The 22650-nt window shown below is 49.2% G+C and overlaps 2 protein-coding genes across 3 annotated transcripts in view; one reads left to right on the forward strand and one right to left on the reverse strand.

The window, feature by feature from the left end:
• Window positions 1-14026, forward strand: part of cpm (carboxypeptidase M) — a 14353-nt gene extending 327 nt beyond the window's left edge. Inside the window, 9 exon segments of the mRNA XM_067255000.1 lie at window positions 451-548; window positions 2974-3066; window positions 3068-3112; window positions 3114-3145; window positions 8878-9071; window positions 9425-9595; window positions 9860-10012; window positions 11027-11175; window positions 11900-14026. Coding sequence (XP_067111101.1) covers window positions 451-548; window positions 2974-3066; window positions 3068-3112; window positions 3114-3145; window positions 8878-9071; window positions 9425-9595; window positions 9860-10012; window positions 11027-11175; window positions 11900-12151 — 1187 coding nt within the window. The 3' untranslated portion in view covers window positions 12152-14026.
• A 179-nt stretch (window positions 14027-14205) lies between these two features.
• mdm2 (MDM2 proto-oncogene) lies at window positions 14206-21534 on the reverse strand. Of its 2 annotated transcripts, none has more exons than XM_067254076.1 (11): window positions 21422-21534; window positions 19392-19461; window positions 19211-19285; window positions 17829-17962; window positions 17367-17416; window positions 17192-17250; window positions 16952-17039; window positions 16479-16633; window positions 16190-16336; window positions 15255-15323; window positions 14206-15134 (listed from the first exon to the last, which is right to left on the reverse strand). In XM_067254076.1, the coding sequence occupies exons 2-11, from the start codon at window positions 19449-19451 to the stop codon at window positions 14454-14456; spliced, it is 1518 nt and encodes a 505-aa protein (XP_067110177.1). In that variant the 5' UTR covers window positions 19452-19461; window positions 21422-21534; the 3' UTR covers window positions 14206-14453. The 2 variants fall into 2 exon arrangements, with proteins under 2 accessions (XP_067110177.1, XP_067110178.1); XM_067254077.1 differs by lacking the exon at window positions 21422-21534 and adding an exon at window positions 19576-19765.
• Between the last annotated feature and the right edge of the window lie 1116 nt (window positions 21535-22650).

Here is a 22650-nt window from a genome sequence, read left to right on the forward strand (position 1 = left end):
GAATCAGGCTTGGATGATAAACTAAACAAGCGTGTAGGATTATACACGCACACTGTATGCTGATGCCCACACACACTTAAATTGATAGACCTACTAACGCACACGACTAACATGCAAACACAAACCCCGGATTACTCAGAGCTGAACCCTCGCCACTGAGCACGCTCAGACTTGTTCTGTGGGAGAGCGGTTGACACCCCGTCCACAATACAAGACAGGATCTCTGCTCTCAACATAACCACAGTAGAACCACATCAGTAGTCAGGCTCGCTTATCTCAGTAGAGCAACAATAGAATTCTGCCACTCTACTCTCTATAGAGCCACAATAGAAGTCAGGAACTTGTCTCTCTATCGAACCACAACACTGTATCCAACCTGTTGAGAGTTGTCTCTCTTGTAAATAATTGATTTGCATGTGCAATTGTTGTGTGTGTGTGTCTTGTTTCCAGGAAGAGATCTGTGGGTTCTTATCCTAGGCAGACAACCAACAGAACGCACGATCGGAACCCCTAACTTTAAATATGTGGGGAACATGCACGGGAATGAGGTAAGAACTCACCAGAACCACTGTCTTAGAACTGCTATTTTGGAAAGAAAGTCTTAGAACTGACATCTTCAGAACCGGTATATCAGTGCAGACATCTTTAGAACCTCTGTCGGAAGTGCCATGGTAGAACCTTCTGTGTTTGAACCTGGGCTGGAGCTGTTCCACTGAGTGGCTGTACTGTATGGTGCTGTGTTAGTCTGGGTCTGGCCTTAAATAGACCGTCCTCTCCTCTGTTCCTCTCTTGTCATGCCTGGGGGGTTCAGCCTTGGGGGGAGGTGTGTGTGACAGGGGGGGGGGGGGGGGGGGGGGGGGGGGCTGTTCTCCTACAAATACATACAGAAGGCTCCCTCCAGCCCACTAATGTCCCAGCCCTTAGTTCCCCAGCCCCCTAACCTCACAACCCCCAGCTCCCCAGCCCCCTAACCTCACAGCCCCCAGCCCCCTAACCTCACAGCCCCCAGCCCCCAGCCCCCTAACCTCACAGCCCCCAGCTCCCCAGCCCCCTAACCTCACAGCCCCCAGCCCCCCAGCCCCCTAACCTCACAGCCCCCAGCCCCCTAACCTCACAGCCCCCAGCCCCCAGCCCCCAGCCCCCTAACCTCACAGCCCCCAGCTCCCCAGCCCCCAGCCCCCTAACCTCACAGTCCCTCAGGCCCCCAGCTCCCCCAGCCCCCCAGCAGACCCATAGGAGACAAGCAGCAGAGTGTGACCACTGCAAGAGATGGTCTCGGGGGAGTCTTTTCACTGCTCTCCCCCCCCCCTCCCTCCCTGTTTCTCTTCCTTCCATTGTGGGGCCTACCCTCCCTTGATGGCGGGGAGGGGGAGCGGAGGGGGGCTGATAGAAAATCCCTCTTCACATTCCTGATGTGACGAGAGAAAAGACGGGGAAGTCTGAAAGTAAGGAGACTCTGAAGAAGAGAGATGGAGAGAGAGGTGGAGTAATCATTTGGCTATGTAAACATCTATTTGTCTTGCCGGCGAAGTTCCTTTTGAATAAATGGAGATAGAAAAGAAAGAAGCTGGGAGAGAGAGGAGACAGTCGCATAAGAAATGCAGGGGACATGAGCATAGAGGGAACTGTGACAGTAGTAGAATACAGACTGTGGGAGAGACCTGACAGGGACCAAACCTGTGGAAACGAGGCCCCAGAGCTCATTTTGATCCTATTACCGCCCCCCAGAACCATTTTGGATTCAGTTAGCCTGAGGGCACAGAGTCAATTTACGGAACAAATACATCCAGCCCATTCATTTAAACAAACAACCACACACACACATGCACACACATACGTGTCATGTACCCAGCCCTGGACCAGCCCCACCCCTTCCAAGCTTTATTCCCACACTGCTCGGCATCATAACGGCTATTATTACATTGTTTTTGTAAAGCTTCTATCAGAGTAGGGTTTCTGTCTCTCTCTGTCTCTGTCTCTGGCTCAGGGAGTCAGGTGGCTGAGCGGTGAGGGAATCGGGCTAGTAATCTGAAGGTTGCCAGTTCGATTCCCGGTCATGCCAACTGACGTTGTGTCCTTGGGCAAGGCACTTCACCCTACTTGCCTCGGGGGAATGTCCCTGTACTTACTGTAAGTCGCTCTGGATAAGAGCGTCTGCTAAATGACTAAACGTAAATGTCTCTCTCTCTCTGTCTCTCACCGTTCATTCATCCCTGGGAGGAACACTCACACACACACACACACACAAAAACACAGGACCTGGTTACCTCCTGTGTGTGTGTGTGTGGTCAGCTGACACACGAGCAGCGGTGTTAACCCCACCCCATCTGCTCTCTATGTTCTAGAACACATGTGGGAGGTCTTCATATCCGTTCAAAGATGCTATTTTGACTCAGAGGGAGAGGAGGAAAACAAAATGAGTGGAGATGAGAGGAAGGAAAGAGAGGGGAGGGGGAGGAGATGTGAAGTGAGGGACGGGGCAGGGATTCATGGGTTGAGACCGAGGCAGGGGAGGAGAGAAGGAAGGCAGGGGAGGAGATGGATGTTTTATAAATTAGTGTTTTTACAGAGAAGTGTGTACATGAGAGAAGGGGTCCAAGAAGGAGGCGGAAAGAGAGGGAGGAAGACAGAAAGAGGGAGAGAGGGAGACAGAGAAGGGAGAGAAGAAAGAGAGGGAATGGGAGCCCAAGGCAGGGCAGGTCTCAGCTTGTGCATCATAATCACTGCTTTGTCAAGCCAGCACTGACAAGACAGCAGCCACAGCAACACGTCTTATACTAGCTTACGCACGTGCGCACACACACACACACACATAGACACACACATAATGTGCACACACACAGACTTTAACACTGGTTGACTTGGGACAGATTTAGAAGAAACAGTAGGAACGTATTGGTTTGTGTCAGACACTGATCTCCATAAATAAGTATGTGTACTGTCCACATTATATTCGTGTGTGTGTTGTGCTAGGTAGTGGGCCGAGTCCTGCTCCTCCAGCTGATTGACTACCTGCTCCGTGGTTACGGTAGCGACCCGCTGGTGACCCGCCTCCTCGCCACCACCCCGCGTCCACATCCTCCCCTCCATGAACCCCGACGGCTTCGAGTCCCTCCGGAAGAGACTGCATGTTCTCTCCAGGGAGGTGAGCTAGACCCAACACACTGCAGCACACCGGCCCTGCCGCCACTCCCAGCTCTAGATCCCACTGTCTGGAGCGACAGCATATACACCCAGGGGATGGGATCTAGGACATTTGTATTTGAGGAGGTATTCGGCCGTAACGACTTATCAGTGTGGTTTGCTGTGAAGCACTCTCACTATAGTGTGTGTGTGTGTGTGTGTGTGTGTGTGTGTGTGTGTGTGTGTGTGTGTGAGGGGAGGTTAGGAGCTGGAACATTTTGCAGCTGTCTGGCATACTGCTGCTCTCAGCCCAAGGTCCCAGCGGCCGGAGGGACAGAAGCTGGGAGATTCCCTCGGAGGGAGGGAGGGGGCTAGAGGGGGAGGACTGGGGAGGGAGGAGGGAAGATGAGGCTGGAGGGAGGTGAAATGAGAGGAGGTGAACATAGAAGGGGGTGAAGGATAGAGGTGAAAGGAGAGGGAGAGAGAGATGAAAGGAGACAAAGCAGATGTTTTGTTGTGGTCTGCTGCCGCCAGTATCAGATAGTGACAGAACAGTTACTCTTCCTAGAACGCACACACTCGCACATTCACACAAATGTGTACACTAACGCCCACACACACACACACACACAACAGTAGATTAGTACACTGATCAGGCTTGTCCGTAAACGCCTCTCTCCTATCACCTACAACACATAGAACATCAGAACATTGACCTTAAACACACACGCACACGCTCTCACACATATACATAAAGAAGGCAGGGGTATAGTTATTCTTACGCTCTGTGTGGGTGTGTGATGCGTGTGTCCATGGATGCGTGACATGGGGTTCCTCCCAAGATGCATCATCACCACCGAACCCCAAAAAACAGGAAGCACTCACACCCCCACTTGTCGCCATGGCGACTGTAAACAAGGGGGGAAACACAGGCTCCACCCTGCCTGTGATGAAAGCTGCCTCAACAACAACAGGCTGTTCGACAGGCTTTGATCCCTGGAGGGGAGCGGGGCGGGGAGGGTAGAGGAGGGGGAGGGGAAGGGGGGGCGGGGTTGAGGGGAAGGGAGGGGGGAGGAAGGCGGAGAGGTCAGGTGAGTGGGAGATGAAGGACGGCCATGTTTGTTGTGACAGCGTGAGGTCAGTTACACGCCATGCAGGAGAGGAGAAGGGTGGACAGGGGAGAGGAGAGGGGAGGGATGGGAGGAGAGGGGAGAAGGGTGGACAGGGGAGAGGGGAGGGGGAGGGGGAGGGAGGGAAGAGGAGAAGGGTGGAAAGGGGAGAGGGGGGGGAGGGGGAGGGAGGGAAGAGGAGAAGGGTGGAGAGGGGGGGAGGGGAGGGGAGGGAAGAGGAGAGGGGACAGGAGAGGGGGGGGGAGGGGAGGGGAGGGAAGAGGAGAGGGGACAGGAGAGGGGGGGGAGGGAAAGATAGTGCACATCAGTGTGCTACATTTACATTTAGTCATTTAGCAGACGCTCTTATCCAGAGCGACTTACAGTAAGTACAGGGACATTCCCCCGAGGCAAGTAGGGTGAAGTGCCTTGCCCAAGGACACAACGTCAGTTGGCATGACCGGGAATCGAACTGGCAACCTTCGGATTACTAGTCCGACTCCCTCACCGCTCAGCCACCTGACTCCCTACAGGCCACTACAGGCATTTGTTTCCCTGTTTCATAAGGAAGGCAGATGCGCTGGGTTAGGGGTATACTTGGAGGGGAGGGTGTGATGATCATCCACATGCCAGCACACTTACACACACAGCCATAAACCCATGAGACAGACATGTATGCACATATCAACACACACGCACACATTCACACACGTACTGACATCCCCAGAGCACTTCCCAGCTCTCCCAGCACCAGAGACAGCATCCCAGCCCGCCTCACCCCCCCGCTCCCTGCACAGCTGATGACAGCAGAGGCTCATCCGTTAGTCAGCCCCCCCCCCCCCCCCACCCCCGCTCTACAACCACAAGCCAACAGGGCTCACAGAAGAGAGACAGGGAAAGACAGGGGCCAACACGATTAGCCCCTGGCCAATAACGTAGAGGGTCAGGGTTTTTTTGGGGGGGGGGCGCCCCACGTACAGGCGTGGGCGGCCGACCCGGGTGGAGCAAGGCTCCCCTGAATTTGAAGTCTCAGTCTTCCGAATCTATGTGGTTGTCACAGTACACATGCAAATACCATCTGTCTGTCTGTTGGCTGAGCGGTGAGGGAATCGTTCTAGTAATCCGAAGGTTGCCAGTTCGATTCCCGGTCATGCAAACTGACGTTGTGTCCTTAGGCAAGGCACTTCACCCTACTTGCCTCGGGGGAATGTCCCTGTACTTACTGTAAGTCGCTCTGGATAAGAGCGTCTGCTAAATGACTAAATGTAAATGTAAATACACACACGTGCATACATACATACACACGTTCATTCACATATACACGCGTATACGCATACAAGCTCACAACCACCCACACACACAAGCACAGTTATTTTCTGTGTTTGCTGTCAGCAGCTGAGAGCTATAATTTGATATTGAGGGACAGCTGACTCCCCCCTCAGCCAACATAAACTCATTATGTAAATATCTCCCTCATCCCTCTCTTTTCCTCGATCTCTCTCTTTCTTCTCTCCATTCTCTCTCACTCGCTGACCTCTCTCCTCTTCACTCTCTGCAGTCTCTCTCCCTCTTGTCTTTCGCTCTCTCTCTCTCTCTGCTCTCTTGTTCTCAATCTGCTCTTTCTCTTTCTGCTGTCTCCCTCTTCTTTCTCTCTGGGCTCTCTTCTGCTAGAACCATTTCCTGTTCAACCGCTTTCTAACTCTTTCACACAAACACACACACACACACACGGCGGGGAGAGGAGAGGAGGGGAGAGGAGGAGTGAGGCAGGGTGAGGAGGGGAGAGGAGAGGTGAAAGACCCATGTCCTGTCCTGGTACCAGCATAGTGAAGGTGTTGTCACAGCTTACATAAACGCACGTCGGCTCACTGTAAACAAAGGAGACACTCCCAGCCATTAACCGTACCAACACAGACACACACACGCTCTCATACACTCACACACTCATACACGCACTTCTCACGCACACAAACTCCCACATGGACACACACACCGTGGGGTATGTCACCATGCCCCATTAGCACCCCCATCTGTCTCTCTATCAGCTGACAGGTTAGTGGGGATCCTCATAGGAGCACCCATTCAACTTGCCATCACACACTCACTCACACACACACACTCACTCACTAACACAATCACACAGACACACACACACACATCACAGACTCACACACACCACTACCAGCTGACAGGATAGTGAAGCCCTGATAGCCCTCAGACCAGGACAACGTTTCCCAGAGTGTGGCAGATAAGGACAGGGGATGGATCTGTTTACAGAAACTGATCTTCCTCTGTCAACCTTCAGACCTGGAAAACACACAGTCACGCAGACACTCACATACTCGCATGGACAGACAAGCGCACACACACACTCACTCCCTCAAACACGCAAACACACAGTCACATACACACACATTCTGTAAATGTCAAAGAGCAGTTACTCTATGTGGGGTCTCCCCCCTGATCTGTGGGGGCCCCAGTGTTAGTGGAATCTGCAGGGGCACATCCTCTCTGTACCAACATAGCATACTGCTGCCAGAGGCCTTGTGCGTGTGGTATGGTGACTGTGTGTGTGTGTGTGACTGCATGTTTTTCTCTGTCAACAACCTTTATTGCAACATTTACCACAGTGGTTAATGAAACGGCAATGTGGCATACTGACAAGCATGTGGAAAGACAAACAGGCAGGGTGTAGACAGACAGACAGACAGGCAGACGGGCAGACAGACAGGTTAAGACAGACACAAACAGGCATGCAGACACAGATAGGCAAGCAGGTAGACAGACAGACAGGCAGACAGTCAAACAGACAGGCAGGCAGAGAGACAGACCGACAGATGGGCAAACCAACAGGAAGGCATTCAGGTAGACAGACAGACAGACAGACAGACAGACAGACAGACAGTAAGACATGCTATCAGGTAGACAGACAGACAGGCCACCTTTCTGTGTGGGGGAAGGTCTAGACCACCCAGACAGCCCCCACCCCCCATGCCAGGCCTCTTCAAGGTAGAGGAGGACAGAATGAGAGAGAGAGCACGAGAGAGATGAAGGGAGATGAAGAGCGTTAGAAGAGGAAATCTAAGATGTACAAGACCCTGACATCAAAGTAACGGTGTTGTGTGTACATTGAACCGTGCATACTCAGACACAGACAACCCCCCCCACACACACACACACACACACACTCAGACAACCCGACAACCACACACGGCAGCGTTCCTCCCCTCCGAGCCCTGTCGGCTCTGTTTTGGTAGAGGAGGGTTCTGATGAGAAACAGGTCTCGGCTGTGCGGCTTGACAGAGGAGTGGGGAGCAGGGACCGGGCTTCACTCTGTTGACCGGGTCATGGGGCAACTTGGGCTGCTCTTCCAGGTGCTAGGAGGGGCGGGGAAGGCTCTGGCTTCCTGGGAATGTCACAACACACACACTCCCAAACCCACACACTGTCATGCGCACACATACACACAGGGACTTCCATACACTATGTGCAAATGTGTGTTGTTGTCTGTGTGGGTGAAAGTGGCTTGTATCTCTGCCATGCTAGCCACCACACAGGAAACCAGGCGCCCTGCTGGCTCCTCCTACTTCCCCTGCAGCTGCTGCCTCTGTGGCTGGCCTGGCACCCGTAACAAACACACCCAACACACACACCCAGTACACACACCCAGCACACACCCAACGCACACCCAGCACACCCACCCAGCACACACTCCCAGCACACACACCCAGCACACACACCCAACGCACACCCAGCACACACACCCAGCGCACACACCCAGCGCACACACCCAGCGCACACACCCAACGCACACACCCAACGCACACCCAGCGCACACACCCAGCGCACACACCCAGCGCACACACCCAGCGCACACACCCAGCGCACACATCCAGCGCTCACACCCAGAACACACCCAGAACTGACCCAGAACAGAGAGAGAGGGATGAGGGAGATGCATACAGGAGGTCTAATCAGGTGACCAGTTTCCTCTTCAGTCAGAAGAGAATCAGAGAGGAGAGGAGGAGACGATAAAGAGGAGCAGAGAGCAAAAGAGAGGGAGGAGTAGAGGAGGAGTAGAGGAGGAGGTGGAGGAGTAGAGGAGGAGCTGGAGGAGGAGGAGGAGAGGAGAGGAATGAGCCGACGAGGGGGAAGAGGAGAGCAGAAGAGATAGCACAGGAGAGGAGCAGAGACAGAATTTGAGCGGAGAGCACTGAGGCACAAAGACTCCTCTGTGTCTTAAGAAGTAAGGGAGGAGGGAGAGAGGAGGGGGGTAGCGATAGCTTGCTAATGTTTACCCAGCCAGTCAGTGGTTACGCACGGACAAGGTCAGCAAACATCCTGTCACTTCCTGCTGAATATCAACTACTCTCTACAACTGAATATCAACTACTGTCTACTAATGAATATCAACAAATCTACAAGTGAATATCAACTACTCTACTAGTGAATATCAACTAATCTACTAGTGAATATCAATTACTCCACTAGTGAATATCTACTACTGTCTACTAGTGAATATCAACTACTCTACTAGTGAATATCAACTACTGTCTACTACTGAATATCAACTACTATACTAGTGAATATAAACTACCATGCATATGATGACATCCTTCCCACATCCTCCCCCCTTCTCTCCCAGGTTCAATAAGAACAGTGTGGACCTGAACAGGAACTTTCCGGACGCGTTCTCTCGTCCGGAGGGGGAGGGGGGCGAGCGGGAGGCCGAGGTGCGGGCCGTAATGGACTGGCTGGCCAGCGAGAGCTTCGTCCTCTCAGCCAACCTGCACGGGGGTGCCGTGGTGGCCAGCTACCCCTACGACAACAGCAATGGAGGTCAGGGCACACACTACACGCACGTGTACATGTACTCATACACTCACTTACTCACTCGCACACCTGCTTACTGGACAAGTGCTCACCGCCACCAAGAACACAATGAACTAATAGGTAACAGTGACCTTTACAATGTGCTCTAAATCACTAACCAGCTGTTGCACGCACACACACTCAGACACTTAGACACACTCGAACACTCACATCCACATGCACATTCAACACACACACACACACTCTGTTTAAGCGTGGAACAAGAACATTCACTCTGATTTGGATCCTTGTGAGCTGGAGCGTGGTAGCCTGTGACCATGTGACCTGAGCTACATTCCTGTGTTGTTGTCATGTGACAGGAAGTGAGCTGCAGAAAGGGAACAGCGTGTCTCCAGACGACGATGTGTTCGTCCACCTAGCGAAGACCTACTCCTTCACCCACGGCAGCATGAGGAAAGGAGACAGCTGCTTCGACTCCCAGGACTTCCCAGATGGCATCACCAACGGGTACAAGTGGTACCAGCTACCAGGTGAGTCTCTAATGGTGTCTACTGGTACCAGCTACCAGGTGAGTCTCTAATGGTGTCTACTGGTACCAGCTGAGTATCTACAGGTGCCCAACAACCACGGTAGCGGAGCCCTGGAGCCATGCATCTCACCATGGCCCTCTCCATCTCACCCTCTCCCTGTGTCTCCTCTTCTCTCCTTCACCTCCCCTGACTCCCTTCCTCCTCACCATCCTCTCCCCTTCTCTCCTCCTCCTCTTCCCCCTCTCCTCTCCCTCTCCTCTCCAGGTGGCATGCAGGACTATAACTATGTGTGGTCCCAGTGTTTGGAGATCACCCTGGAGCTGTCCTGCTGCAAGTTCCCTCCAGAGAAGGACCTCCCAGGCCTGTGGAACCTGAACCGGCCCGCCCTGCTAGCCTACATGCAGCAGGTGCATCTGGGTAAGTACCAGAACCTGCATACACACATGGACTGTATATATATATACAGCGTACACTGTAGGCCAGGACCACCTACATGTAGACCAGAGGGTTAGGGTATAGATCAGTGGTTGAGCATGTAGCAGAGAGATGGCGGATTCAGATCTCCCCAGTAGTTCACTTTGGATCAAATCTTTTCAAATACATTATTACTATTATCAATATTATTACATGGGAAGTCAGGTGGCTGAGTGGTGAGGGAATCGGGCTAGTAATCCGAAGGTTGCCAGTTCGATTCCCGGTCATGCCAACTGACGTTGTGTCCTTGGGCAAGGCACTTCACCCTACTTGCCTCGGGGGAATGTCCCTGTACTTACTGTAAGTCGCTCTGGATAAGAGCGTCTGCTAAATACGCTGCTAAATATCTGAGTTTCCAGGCGTGAACTGTCCTGTCTTTCTGACACCAGGACAAACAGCTCTTCTATCTGACACACACACAGCACACACAACCAGGATATCTTGAAGGACATCCAGGAAACACTGGCTGATTACAGCACACATTAGTGTGTGTGTGTGTGTGTGTGTGTGTGTGTGTGTGTGTGTGTGTGTGTGTTGGCAGTATACAGAGGCAGGTGTCAGAGCAGCCAGCTGGGAAACACTTGACTTGATAGGTAATCGAGCTCAGGGATCATCTACCAACCTGTGTGTGTGTGTGCATGCACTTACACTTGTGTGTACATGTGTGAAGGTGCAACAGCCTATCTGTGTGTATAGTTGGTTGTTTAACAGCTCGTGTCTGACTGCATATGTCTGTGTGTTAACATCTGTGTGTGTGAAGGTGTGCGTCTAGATGTGTAACAGTGTGCGTGTATGTGTGTCTAGCTGGTTAACACTGTGTGTGTGTCTAGCAGTGTAACACACTGTGTGTGTGTGTGTGTGTGTGTGTGTGTGTGTGTGTGTGTGTGTGTGTGTGTGTGTGTGTGTGTGTGTGTGTGTGTGTGTGTGTGTGTGTGTGTGTGTGTGTTGCTGCTGCAGGTGTGAAGGGCCAGGTTCTGGACTGGGATGGTCAGCCGGTCCAGAATGCTGTAGTGGAGGTGGAGGGCAGACGGAACCTTTGTCCCTTTAGAACCGACCGCCATGGAGAATACTACCGGCTCCTGCTGCCCGGAAACTACACCTTCAAGGTGAGGCTGTCCTCTGTTGGCAGGGTGTGGTATTACAGCACTGCTCACCGGCCCTACGTTACAGTTCAGACATTTTCCAGAGGAGAGGACAGAAGGAAGAAGAAAGGAGAGGAGTTTGTGTTCAGAGGTTTATCAAGCATGTGGGAAAGTAACAACAGAACACTGTTGAGACCCTGCTTATTCAACCACATTGGATTTGGAAGAAGTAGTTACAGAAACACACACACACACCAACACACACACACACCAACACACACACTCTTCCATGTGGGTGGTCTGGGCTCTGGAGTTGAGGAACAGTCGTGTCAACCTCCATGTGTGTTTTTTCCCAGATGCTGCTATAAACATCTAGCAAACAAACAAACAAACAAGATAGGCCAACATTCCACTGGCTGGCGGCAAACAACTTTATTAACTACGCTGTGCTTAACTAGATGAATGTAAAAACTAGATCGCTCACTGTTTTCTTTATTAGGAACAAGTCAAACAGTCTCATAAGTAGTGGTTATGTTCTATAATATATGTGGGTCTCTGCTGTTTGTTTATCAAAGGCTAGAATCCTCCCAATCATCATTCCTGCTAATACTTAAAAATGTATAATACATTTATAAAAATGTATAATAATTCAGTAAACTTTGTACATGTATTACTGTGCACTCTGCTGTTTGTATATTCACCTGTGTGTGTTTTTGTATGCGCGTGTGTGTGTGTGTGTGTTTGCCAGGTGACGTTCCCTGGCCACCATCAGCTGACTGAGACCCTGAGTGTTCCGTACGGTCCTGACTCCTCCTCCGCCCTCACGCACAACTTCCTGTTACAGAGAAGCACTTCTTCCATCCCCTCGCTGCCCCCCACCACACCCTGCAACACATCCCAGCTGTGGGGGCCCCTGGAGGGGTACGCCAGGGCCCCACGGCCCCTCTGGACCGCCCTGCTCCTGGCTCTTACATCCCTCTACCTCCTACCAGGACTGTAGCCTAGTGTGCTACTGCTGTGTACTAGCATATTATCTAGTGGACACCTGCTATGTACCAGCACACCATAGAGTGCACTACTGCTGTGTACCAGAACACTATCGAGTGGACACCTGCTATGTACTAGCTATCTAGTTAGCACACTCTACTGCACTACCGCTGTGTACTGGCACACTATCTAGTGGACACCTGGTGTAGCCTTGTAGTACTTTCATGTGGACGACTCCATTATGCTACGCTCCCCATCTCGTGCACTACTGCTGTGTACTAGCACACTTTTTAGTGGACACTTGCTGTAGCCTTGGTGTACTTTCCAGTGCACTTAAGCCCTGGTCGTTGGATCTGGACCCTGGCGAGGATAAGTCCATTCTTTTCTTAGTATTCTATATTTTTCTACCTATTCAAACACTTGTATTGCTCTCCTTGCACACACACATGAACCATAGTTGTGTATTAATGACTTTTGTCTGTGTTGCTCTGCAGTGTTGATCAGCTGGGTTTAGGAAAGGAGGTTAAGAGATTTGTGGGGCTAGGGAAGGATGGAAGAGAAGGATGTATAGGGGGCTAGGGAAGGAGGGAAGAGAAGGAGGTATAGGAGTTTAAAAGTTATGTACAGTCACTATCAGTATTGTTCCCCTGACCCTGTACACCCCTGACTTTTACCCCAGATCCTCACTTCTGTACCTCCTTTGCTAATACCATACATGGGTTTCCCCAGTCACTGCCAAGCCCTCTTAATCTCCACTGTGCTCATGCAAAGATACAATTCACACTTGTGAAACTGTCTATATACTGGTCACCTGTAATACTGTCTATATAGAATACTGGTCACACCTGTAATAGTGTGTACATAGACTAATACTGGCCACACCTTAAAGATGTTGGTGACCCTCCTCTGATCTCTCCTGGACAGAGGGGAGGTCAGGTGTGTTCTTTTCATTTACACATTTAGTCATTTAGCAGACGCTTTTATCTACAACAACTTACCGTAAGTACAGGGACATTCCCCCGAGGCAAGTAGGGTGAAGTTCCTTGCCCAAGGACACATCATTTTTCACGGCCGGGGAATCTAACCGGCAACCTTCTGATTAATAGCTCGATTCCTTAACCGCTCAGCCATCTGACCCCCCCTGTTCACCCTTAGAGAGGTGTTCCTATAGAGGACTAGAGGGACATGGGCTGCCTCAGAGGACAGGGTTGATAGACAGTGATATCAGTTACTGTAATATTATTTTGCTGTAATAACATTATCAATATATGCATTGAGATGTGAAGAAATGGAGGTGGTCACACAAAAAATGCTATTATCCAAGTCTAAGACTGGATGAATATTCAGTCAACATGTTGCGGGGGTAGGAAGATTTCATGGAGTTCTTGAGATCGAAGGTTCATTGCATTTGTGTACACTGTAGGTATGCATTATGTGATCACATGACCCCAAACCTGACGCCTTGTCTGTTCTACCTCAGAGCCCTGCCCACCTCAGTCTCAGCAGCCAATAGAAATGTGTGGTGCCTTCACCAATAAACCTACCCCACCAATCAGCTTATCATGTCTCGTTTCTCTGCTCGACGGTCAGTATTTACCATGTTAACATCTTAAACAGTTATAAGTTTGACCTGAAAAATCATAACGGAATTATGAATTGCTATAGTTTGTGGAATTATAAATCTTGATTTAACAGACTGATATGGCATCTAGGCTTCCTTACAAACTATGGGAAGACATTAGGGTAGGGTTAGGTAGACATTCAACCATTTCTCATGCTGAGAAATAAGGGATAACTTGTCCCGCTATATACAATTTAATGGACGAGGCGTGTAGACTTGTATTTCAGACATGTTTGACAATATTCGGCAGGTCTGATCATTGTAACTTTTTCCACAGTACTTTTGTATGTATGTGAAAGAAAAAAAAATACAATCTTAATGTGTATGTCCTGTACATCAATGTGTAGAGGGACACCAATCACAGTGCACTAACCAGAAACAACCAGTGGGCATGGAAAAGCCTCATGTTCAAATCTTCATTAATATTAAGAAAACCACACCAACCATTCAGGAACTGAATCTGTATTTAGAACAACACTGCAAACCGGTACAGAAATTTAGAAGAAATTAAAGCAAATAAATAAATCTATTTGAGTATATTAAATAAAAATTATTTAGGAGGCACCTCGCTTAGATAATCAATAGTTCATTTGTATCAGTGTGTGAATATTTATAATATTTTTGTGTAAGTCTATTGTATCTGTGTGAGGTTTTTCTGCATGTGCAACTGTGTGTCCGTGTGTGTGTGAGTGTCTCAGCTCAGGTAGGTGAGCACCACAGACTGGATGGGCTCCCTGCAGACCGGACACAGTTTGTTCCTCCTCTTCAGCTTGCGAGCGCAGGGATAGCAGGAGATGAGGTGGCCGGTGCGTCCGTGCACGATGCAGCCGTTCTTGGGCCGGCTCTGACAGATGACGCAGGGCTCCAGGCAGCTGGCGGGCAGGTAGGCCTCCAGGCTGTTGAAGCGCTCCAGCTCCGGTGGTACCTCTTCCTGGCTGCAGGGGGCCGCACTAGAGCGGCCGGAGCCTGGGGTGGAGCCCAGGCCGGAGGACGAGAAGGAGGTGGAGGGTTGGGAGTTGGAAATATCCAGGGAGTGCTGTCCGCTACTGTGGCCGGAGCTTTGAGAGTCGGGGGCGGAGCTTTGGGAGTTGGGGGCGGAGCTTTGGGAGTTGGGGGCGGAGCCTTGAGAATCGAAGATAGAGTCTTTGGAGTCGGTGATGAGAGGAGTTTTGGCTCTCTTACCGTCTGGCACGTCTAGCCCCTCCCCCTCCTCAAGGTAGGTGGTGCCAGGTTTTGGGGGCAAAGCCTTGAGGCCAGGGGCAGGGTTACTGGTGTCAGAGTCAGGGAACCAATCAGGTCGAAGCGTCCAGCAGCGGTTGCAATGACGGGGTAGGGGAGGGTTCAGCTCCTCACACTTGGAGCACTTCCAGTAGTCCTGAGAGAGAGAGACGCGCACGCACACACACACAGAGACAAACACAGATATGGTCAGGTGAATCAGGGAGAGAGAGAGAAAGAGAACAGAGAGGGTCAGACTGGAGGAGATGGGACCTACTGCCTCTGTGATCTCTGTGTCCTCGTCAAAGTCATCCTCCTCAGCCTCAATGATGGTCACCTCAAACACCTGCGGGGGGGGGGGGGGTAAGAGAGGATGGGGGGGTTAAGAGAGGAGGGGGGGGAGAGGAGGAGGGGGGGGGGAGTGGAGTGAGAACAAAGCAGAGAGGAGCATTAGTCTCACTGCAGTGTTATACTGCACCAATAGAGCAGCCTCTCAATGCTGGACCCCCTGCCCTGCCTGTTTTAGATGTGTCCCTCTTCGACACACCTGATTCAAACGAATGGGTCATTATCATGCTTCTGCTGAGCTTGACGACTCATTCATTTGAACCAGGTGTGTTGGAGCAGAGAAACATCTAGAACATGCAGAGCCGGGGGGCACTGAGGGTCAGGACTGAAAGGCTGCAATAGAGAACGCTTTTATCCATCTATCCCATCACTCCTTCTAGCTTTCTGTTTACATCCATCATCCATGTCATCATTTTAGCCAGTAGGGGGCACTGATTGTATATCCATTCCTCACTCTGTCTTCCATGTTATTTTAGCCACTAGGGGATGCTGTATATGTATCCATCCATCCATTCTCCCCAAGTGACTTACAAACTGCGTACTGAGCAATATAACCACTAGATGTCAACATCTATACATAGATGCATCCCCCACTCTCTGTCTCCTTCCCTCCCGTTAGATCCAGGTGAGTGTGTACCTGGTCTTCATCCCCCTCTCTCTCTCCTTCCCCCCCGTTAGATCCAGGTGAGTGTGTACCTGGTCTTCATCCCTCTCTCTCTCCTTCCCCCCGTTAGATCCAGGTGAGTGTGTACCTGGTCTTCATCTCTCTCTCTCTCCTTCCCCCCGTTAGCTCCAGGTGAGTGTGTACCTGGTCTTCATCCCTCTCTCTCTCCTTCCCCCCGTTAGCTCCAGGTGAGTGTGTACCTGGTCTTCATCAGAGTTGTCCTCCTCCTGGCTGTACGCGTCAGAGTCCACGGACTCCACCTCAAACTCCACGCTGAAGTTGTCCGAGTCTGAATCAGAGTCCTGGGTCAGCACATCCTCCACCTCACTGGCCAACACACTGGCCTCCTGGGGGAAGGGAGGGTAGAGAGAGGAATGGAGTTAGTAACAAAAGACACAGCAGCCTTGGTTCTTTAACAAAGTCCTGCTTTACATTCAAGGGCTTAGGCCCACTCAGTGCAAGGCTCTGGGGTCAAAGGTCAAGACTCACAGTGTTGCTGTGGACGTCTGAGGACTCGCTGCTGCGGTGATCATGGACCAGCCCTCCAATCACACACCAGGATAGACTCTGGTCAAAGGTCAGGGAGAAGCTGTCTGACTTGTGTCGCTTTCCGGGCTCACACTCCTCCTCCTCTCTGGCCGAACCTGCTCAGGAAGAGAGCACGCGCACACACACACGATCATGTAACACATCAACATAAATGAACGTGTTAATAAATGTCAGTAACATCTGTGCAGTCATGTGCACACACGCCTCACTCTGACAGACCATGCTGGGGTTAGTTACCCATCTGACCAGAGAACATAGTGCGTGTGTCTAATCTTCTTTACACGTTCTCCCCAGAGTTCTCTATCCCTGAATGGAGCTTGTCAACAGGACTATGCAAATAGACTACATACTGCTTCCATCTTTCTCTCCCCCCCCCCCCCCCCCCCCCCCCCACACACACGCATGAGTCTCACCAGGTTCTGTGCTGCTCCTCCTCTTTCTCCTCCTCCTCCTTCCACTGTTCTCTGAAGTGGATGAGGAGTGACTGTCCGAGTCGGTTCCCTGGAACACAACAACACTCATTAAGTCACCACACAGGACTGACGCGCACAGCTGAGAGACAAATATTTGCAAAGCGGCGACAAAAAGCAGTTTTGATCCAAGATGTTGTTCTAGTGTGTTCCAGTGGGGTGTTTGTGTGTTTGTGTTCTTACTTCAGGTCCTCGGTCTGGTTCACTCTGGCTCCTTGGTTCTGTGAAGCCCTTCTGGGAATCTGGCAGGGAGAACCAGGCATGTTACACACACAATATATCTACATTAGAATTTACTGATCGCCCAGTTAGATTCAAAATTCAAAACGAGCTTCTAAATTCCTTCCATACTGCTAACCTGGGTTTTTCACAGCGATGAGGTTTCTGGTGATCATGGAGAAGAGAACTCTTGGAGAGACACACACACCTGGGGTTACAACACTGATGGTTGCTCTCTCGATAACATCCGTTAGATCACATTCACAGAGAGGCACGCCAACCTGAACACTTGTGAGTGCTAACTGGCTGCCACATGGTCTACACACGCTTCAAAATCAAATCTCACACGCTTCCCAGGGGGCATTAGGCAGCTGTTTCCTCCCCATGGTAACCCCTTGAAACAGGCCCGGGCAAATATAGGAGGCGTGTGTTCTACTGGTCATATGCGTTTGTGAGGTGTGAGTGTGTGTGTGTGTGTGCATGCTGTTGGATAGAGTGAGGAGTGTGTGTGTGTGTGTGTGTGAGAGGACTGCATGTGTGCTGTTGGATTGAGTGAGGAGTGCGTGTACGTGCGTTAGTGTGAGAGGTGTGTGTTCCTTACCGTGGCTCCTTCACAGAGAAGCTGTCGACCCCCAGCACGGCCCCCAGAGGATCGCTGGCACAGTGGACCATGTGTTGCTGCTTCTGATCGTACAGCTGTTTCTGCACGATGTACTGGCCCAGGTAGAACAGCACCTGCAGGGACACAGACCGGTCAGAACCAGCCAGAACCTGTTAGAGCTACAGCAAGGAGGCTGGAGCGAGGACCAAAACAGCATGGTTAAGAGGGACGAGGCGGGGCCGAGGAAACCAAAACGCCCTGGGTGAGAGGGACATGAATGAAGAACCAAAATGCCAAACGCCTAACCTAGCTCACGCAGACATTCCACTGGCCTACCACAATAGGCCACAAGCCTGACTCACAGCTGAGTCAGGCTTGAGAAGGACAGGACAGTCATCTAGCATGGCTGGCTGGCTGCACAGTCCAGACTGACTCATCCAGTGAATAACTCATACCTGCTTCCTCTTTCTGGTTGTTACAGCGGAAAATCCTCTGATGCAGTTTACATGTAAACAACAATGAGTTTACACATACACAACAGCAGGGGTCTGTAACCAACAGGTGAGAGAGAAAGACCGAGAGTGAAAGGGCCAGTCTGAGAAGGACAGACCTGGAGCGAGACAGACTAATCATAGATCTGAAAGTGAAACTGATTTAATCAGAAATGAGAGTGAAAGACAATTGGACAATTAGCCAACCAGACAGGGTTCACATCCCACTAAGGAATGTAAAATAGTTTCATGTTGTACATTTACGTTAAATTATATTATCCAAAGCACTACCTAAATAGTGCATATAGAAAGAACAGTGGAAGATCAAGAATCAGAAATGCAGAGCTCTACAGTATTTAAGTGGCCAGTCAAAGAACAGTGTGTGTTTTTCAGCCACACCACAAAATAACCAGTATCAAAGCTTGCACTCATCGGCACAAACACTGAAATAACTTATGTGATGCAGCAGTCAGTCACACTGACTTAACTAAACATGCCCAAAGAATGCTGAACGGTCTGAGGGCTTGAAGACTGGGACAAAGATTAAGTGGATTTCTTCACAAGAGAGATAAAGAGTGATTTAATCCAAGGTTAGAGTACACATTCTCTATATACTAGGAGACTTAGTCACGTTCACTAATCTGTCAGCAGGGGACAGTTGTCATAGTTACAGACAGTTAGGCAACAAAAAAATTATGATTACAAAGTCAAATTGATTTGTGCCCAATCACCCAGTCCACTCATGGCAAAAGCTTCATCAATTCACTACTGTTAGCTGCATCTGATCTGTTATAGGTTCAGATTATTATTATTTGTTTTGACAGGCTGCTGGGAAACTGTCAAAGAGGAGCAGGGACTACTTGTTACAAATGGCAAACAAACAATATCTACCTCCTTCATGGTGTACAGCTCCTTGTTTGCACCTGCATGTTTTAATATTGAGAGCAGTTCAACTTTGGGTCTCACCTGAGAAGAAAAACAAAAAAAACATTAGATAATGCTTTGATATTTCATTTTGGAGAAATTGTGCAAATAGAAATGCAGGGTTTGTGTGCTGTGGCTGCTTAATTACCAGTTCCTCGTTGTCTGCTGTGTTGATCTGAGAACTGCTCAAACAATTATCAGATGTCATGTTGATTTAGCTGTGAAAAGACAGAAACAAGAAAAATACATTCGAGTTTGCACTATATCACAAGACGTTTTTACAAAATGACATGCCATGGCAGGACGTCCTGAACAGATAAAAACAAGCTTACCTAATTAAATAGAAGTAGATATCTTATATACAGGTCTATACTCCGCAGCTATACATAAAGTGCTTCAGCGTCGCCGGTTACAGGGAAACCACTTCCCGGTCCCCCGCGCATTTAAGTAGGCAGACACAGACATGTCAGGGCTAGCAAGTACGCCGGGTGGGAGATGCGATTGGACGCAGGGGCGGCGCGGCAGGGGAAACTGACATGTCGGAGCATGAAATACAGTGACGTGACTCACCAAGTGGCCAACGAGCGCTAGGTTCCTATTGTGAGTCCTTAACTTGCCGTTGCACCAGGGATTTGCCCGGGCATGTCTGCCTTTCCGAAGGCGCACCGCCCAGCCCTGCCGCCTGCGCGTCTAATCTCACTGTGTAATAACAAACCGAATGAGTGAGTGACACGGGCAGAGTGACTCGCTAATAAACAAAGAAAACAGCCGGGCGTTGTGACAGGTGAAGTATCGGACCAGTTGGACTTGATGACGGTAGTTAGTATGGAGCACCGTGGACAAAGCACTGGACAATATGCAAATTACTGGACTAGAGAAGTGGAGTAGCACTTCTTCGCTCCGGCTGAGAGATCCAACTGAGCTAGTTTGACGTTTCTGACAAACAACTAACGATAGTCAACGCCTGGGGACCTAATCTTGTGATATCTTTCGGGACATGTTATGAACTTCGAAAAGTAATCTCCCTTTCAAGTGAATAACATTACATTTATTCATTTGCCAGACGCTTCCATTCAAAGCAATGTACAAATACTGCATTAAGTACAGCAGAAGATGAAGGATCATAAGTACATACTAGCTAGTTCTAACGGTGCTTGGTGGTCAGAGTCGAGGAATGGTCAGTATTCACTAGCCACATCGCAAAATAACCACATTTCAAATAGCTCTGCCTGGCATGTTGACTTGAGATATTGAATTGTGATATTACTACAGTGCAACAATAGCGTCTCAATTACAGTAATGCACAGTACAGCTTTGGCAAAGTTTAAAAGGTTAGCTCAATGCCAGACCTCCATGGCAACTGAAAGGAATTAGTAATACACCACTTAAATATCATATAGCAAGAACATCCAGTTAACTCATCAGGACTTGGCAACCTGTCAGATAGACCTCGCCTTACGTTAAAGTGCTTGTCAGCTTAACTCAGTCATTTGTCATGAAAAAGTAGAATGAGTAAACCACAGCTTCGCATTAGCCAGGTAAAGTTAGCTAGCTAGCTAGCAATACTGTACAGCAAATACGTAATGTGGTTAGCCTAATGAACACAATATTAATAACCAACATGACATATAGAATCAAATCTACTCAAAACAATTACGGGTTTGCAACTATTGGAAACTATATTCATAACTAGCTGGTTTGCTCCCAGTGGACTACAATATAGCTAGCTAGCTCTACTCTATGCCTTCCCCGCCAAACAGTATCTCCATAACAAAGAGATAATGATATTGTAGTCTAGTACTAACGTTAACCAATGAAACATATTTGTAAAATAGCTCAGGGTGATACAATGTGCCCTTCTCTCTTTCGTTGCCTTGCAAAACAATTGTATGTTTACCTGGAGAACAGGACGTTACAGTAACACACAAGCCACGTTTCCTCTACAACATCTAACGGTTAACACAATTAGGAAACTTCGAGGATGACGGGCCTAGTGGCTGTGTAGCCAATAGCAACTCAAAACGTGTCGAACTGAACAACTTTAAGCGTAAATATTCCTCCAAATTGGATATTATAGTTGTTACTAACATAGCTTTTAAATAATGTGCATGTTAATGTTGAAAAGACTGATATTAATTATATCAGCACAAATTAGTAGCACAGGCTATGAACACTTACTTTGACAATCGTCGTTTGAGGTTGTGTACTTTGTCGCCCCTCGCGGTTGAAGTTTAAACGCTGCACGTGCCGCACGGAAGACGTACACATTAGTTTTACTAATAGTGCAGTTACCGTGTGAAGTAGCCCCCGAATGTATACACACACACGGTAGGCTATTTATTACACTCAGGTAGTAAATGCAACGTTCGTTCGTTGTGCTATTTGTCGACTTTACAAAGTTGATTGCCAGGGACTCACTGTTAAGAACCAAGGTTTATCAATGATGAGTATCAATAGGTCAATTAATCAACACATGGCTTCTTGTTCTTCCTTGAGTTTGATTGGCGCGTTGCTGCCAACTTAAAAGTGCTTATACTGCCACCTACTGTGCAGGAGTGAGTGGCCAATCACTGCCTACCTACATTTCAACCTACACAAGACTGTGTTCGAATCTACACCCTGCCCTACCCTACCCTCCCTATGCCCCCAACCTCTGCAACCACCCCAACCATTCTCCAGCCAAGAGATAGGTCATGTTTCACCATCCATGAGATGATGATGAAAAAAAGATTGTTACTTTCGGTATTTCTTGTCTGTAGGCAATTCTAAATATAGAATAGGCCAACATTTTACTGAAGTCACTTGATCACATTAAACTGAGTATGTGATCTTCACATGGTTGCTGTGAAATCTTCCCCAGTCTGTCGCGGACAATGGTTTGTTTGTCCCTGTGGCCTGATTCAACACTTCCACACACTGTTTGATGCATTTGTGCATTCCCACATGCCAACATACATGTAAGGGCATGGGTATCATGTGTTGAAATCACAGGAAAGACAAAACCACCGGTTTATGCTCTAACGTTGTTGTATGCCAAACTTAAACACCAGGAAAATGTAGGGCCTGTGCTGAAATGGGGAGGCTAAAACTCAGTGGTTAGAGTACTTGCCTACAGATCAAGAAATCAAAAAGTTCTTATACCCCTGTTGTGTAAGTTCATTTTGGATAAAATTATCTGCTAAAATTCTTGATTAATACAAGGGTTATTTCATCAGGAGGAAACCTATTGTTATTTGGTGTCCTCTGAACAATCCACATTAATTTACAGACAAGATACTCACCAGGGTATGAAATAACAGATGACTCTTGGGGGTCCATTAAAATGTAATAATTAAACATTCTTAAGACGTTTGCTATCTAATTCATACCTTTTGCACTTTACAATGTTAAGGAATCTTATTTGGGGG

The sequence above is a fragment of the Osmerus mordax genome, chromosome 17 (genome assembly GCF_038355195.1).
Source record: "Osmerus mordax isolate fOsmMor3 chromosome 17, fOsmMor3.pri, whole genome shotgun sequence".
Taxonomy (NCBI): domain Eukaryota; kingdom Metazoa; phylum Chordata; class Actinopteri; order Osmeriformes; family Osmeridae; genus Osmerus; species Osmerus mordax.

Bases quoted from the DNA above. Each gene is read 5' to 3' on its own strand.
- mdm2 (XM_067254076.1), bottom strand. From the start codon at position 19,451: ATGACATCTGATAATTGTTTGAGCAGTTCTCAGATCAACACAGCAGAC. The intron at 17,251-17,366 runs GTTAGCAGTATG...TCTCCCTGCCAG, and splicing joins CATCGCTGTGAAAAACCCAG to ATTCCCAGAAGGGCTTCACA. The intron at 16,634-16,951 runs GTGAGACTCATG...CTTCCTGAGCAG, and splicing joins GAGGAGCAGCACAGAACCTG to GTTCGGCCAGAGAGGAGGAG.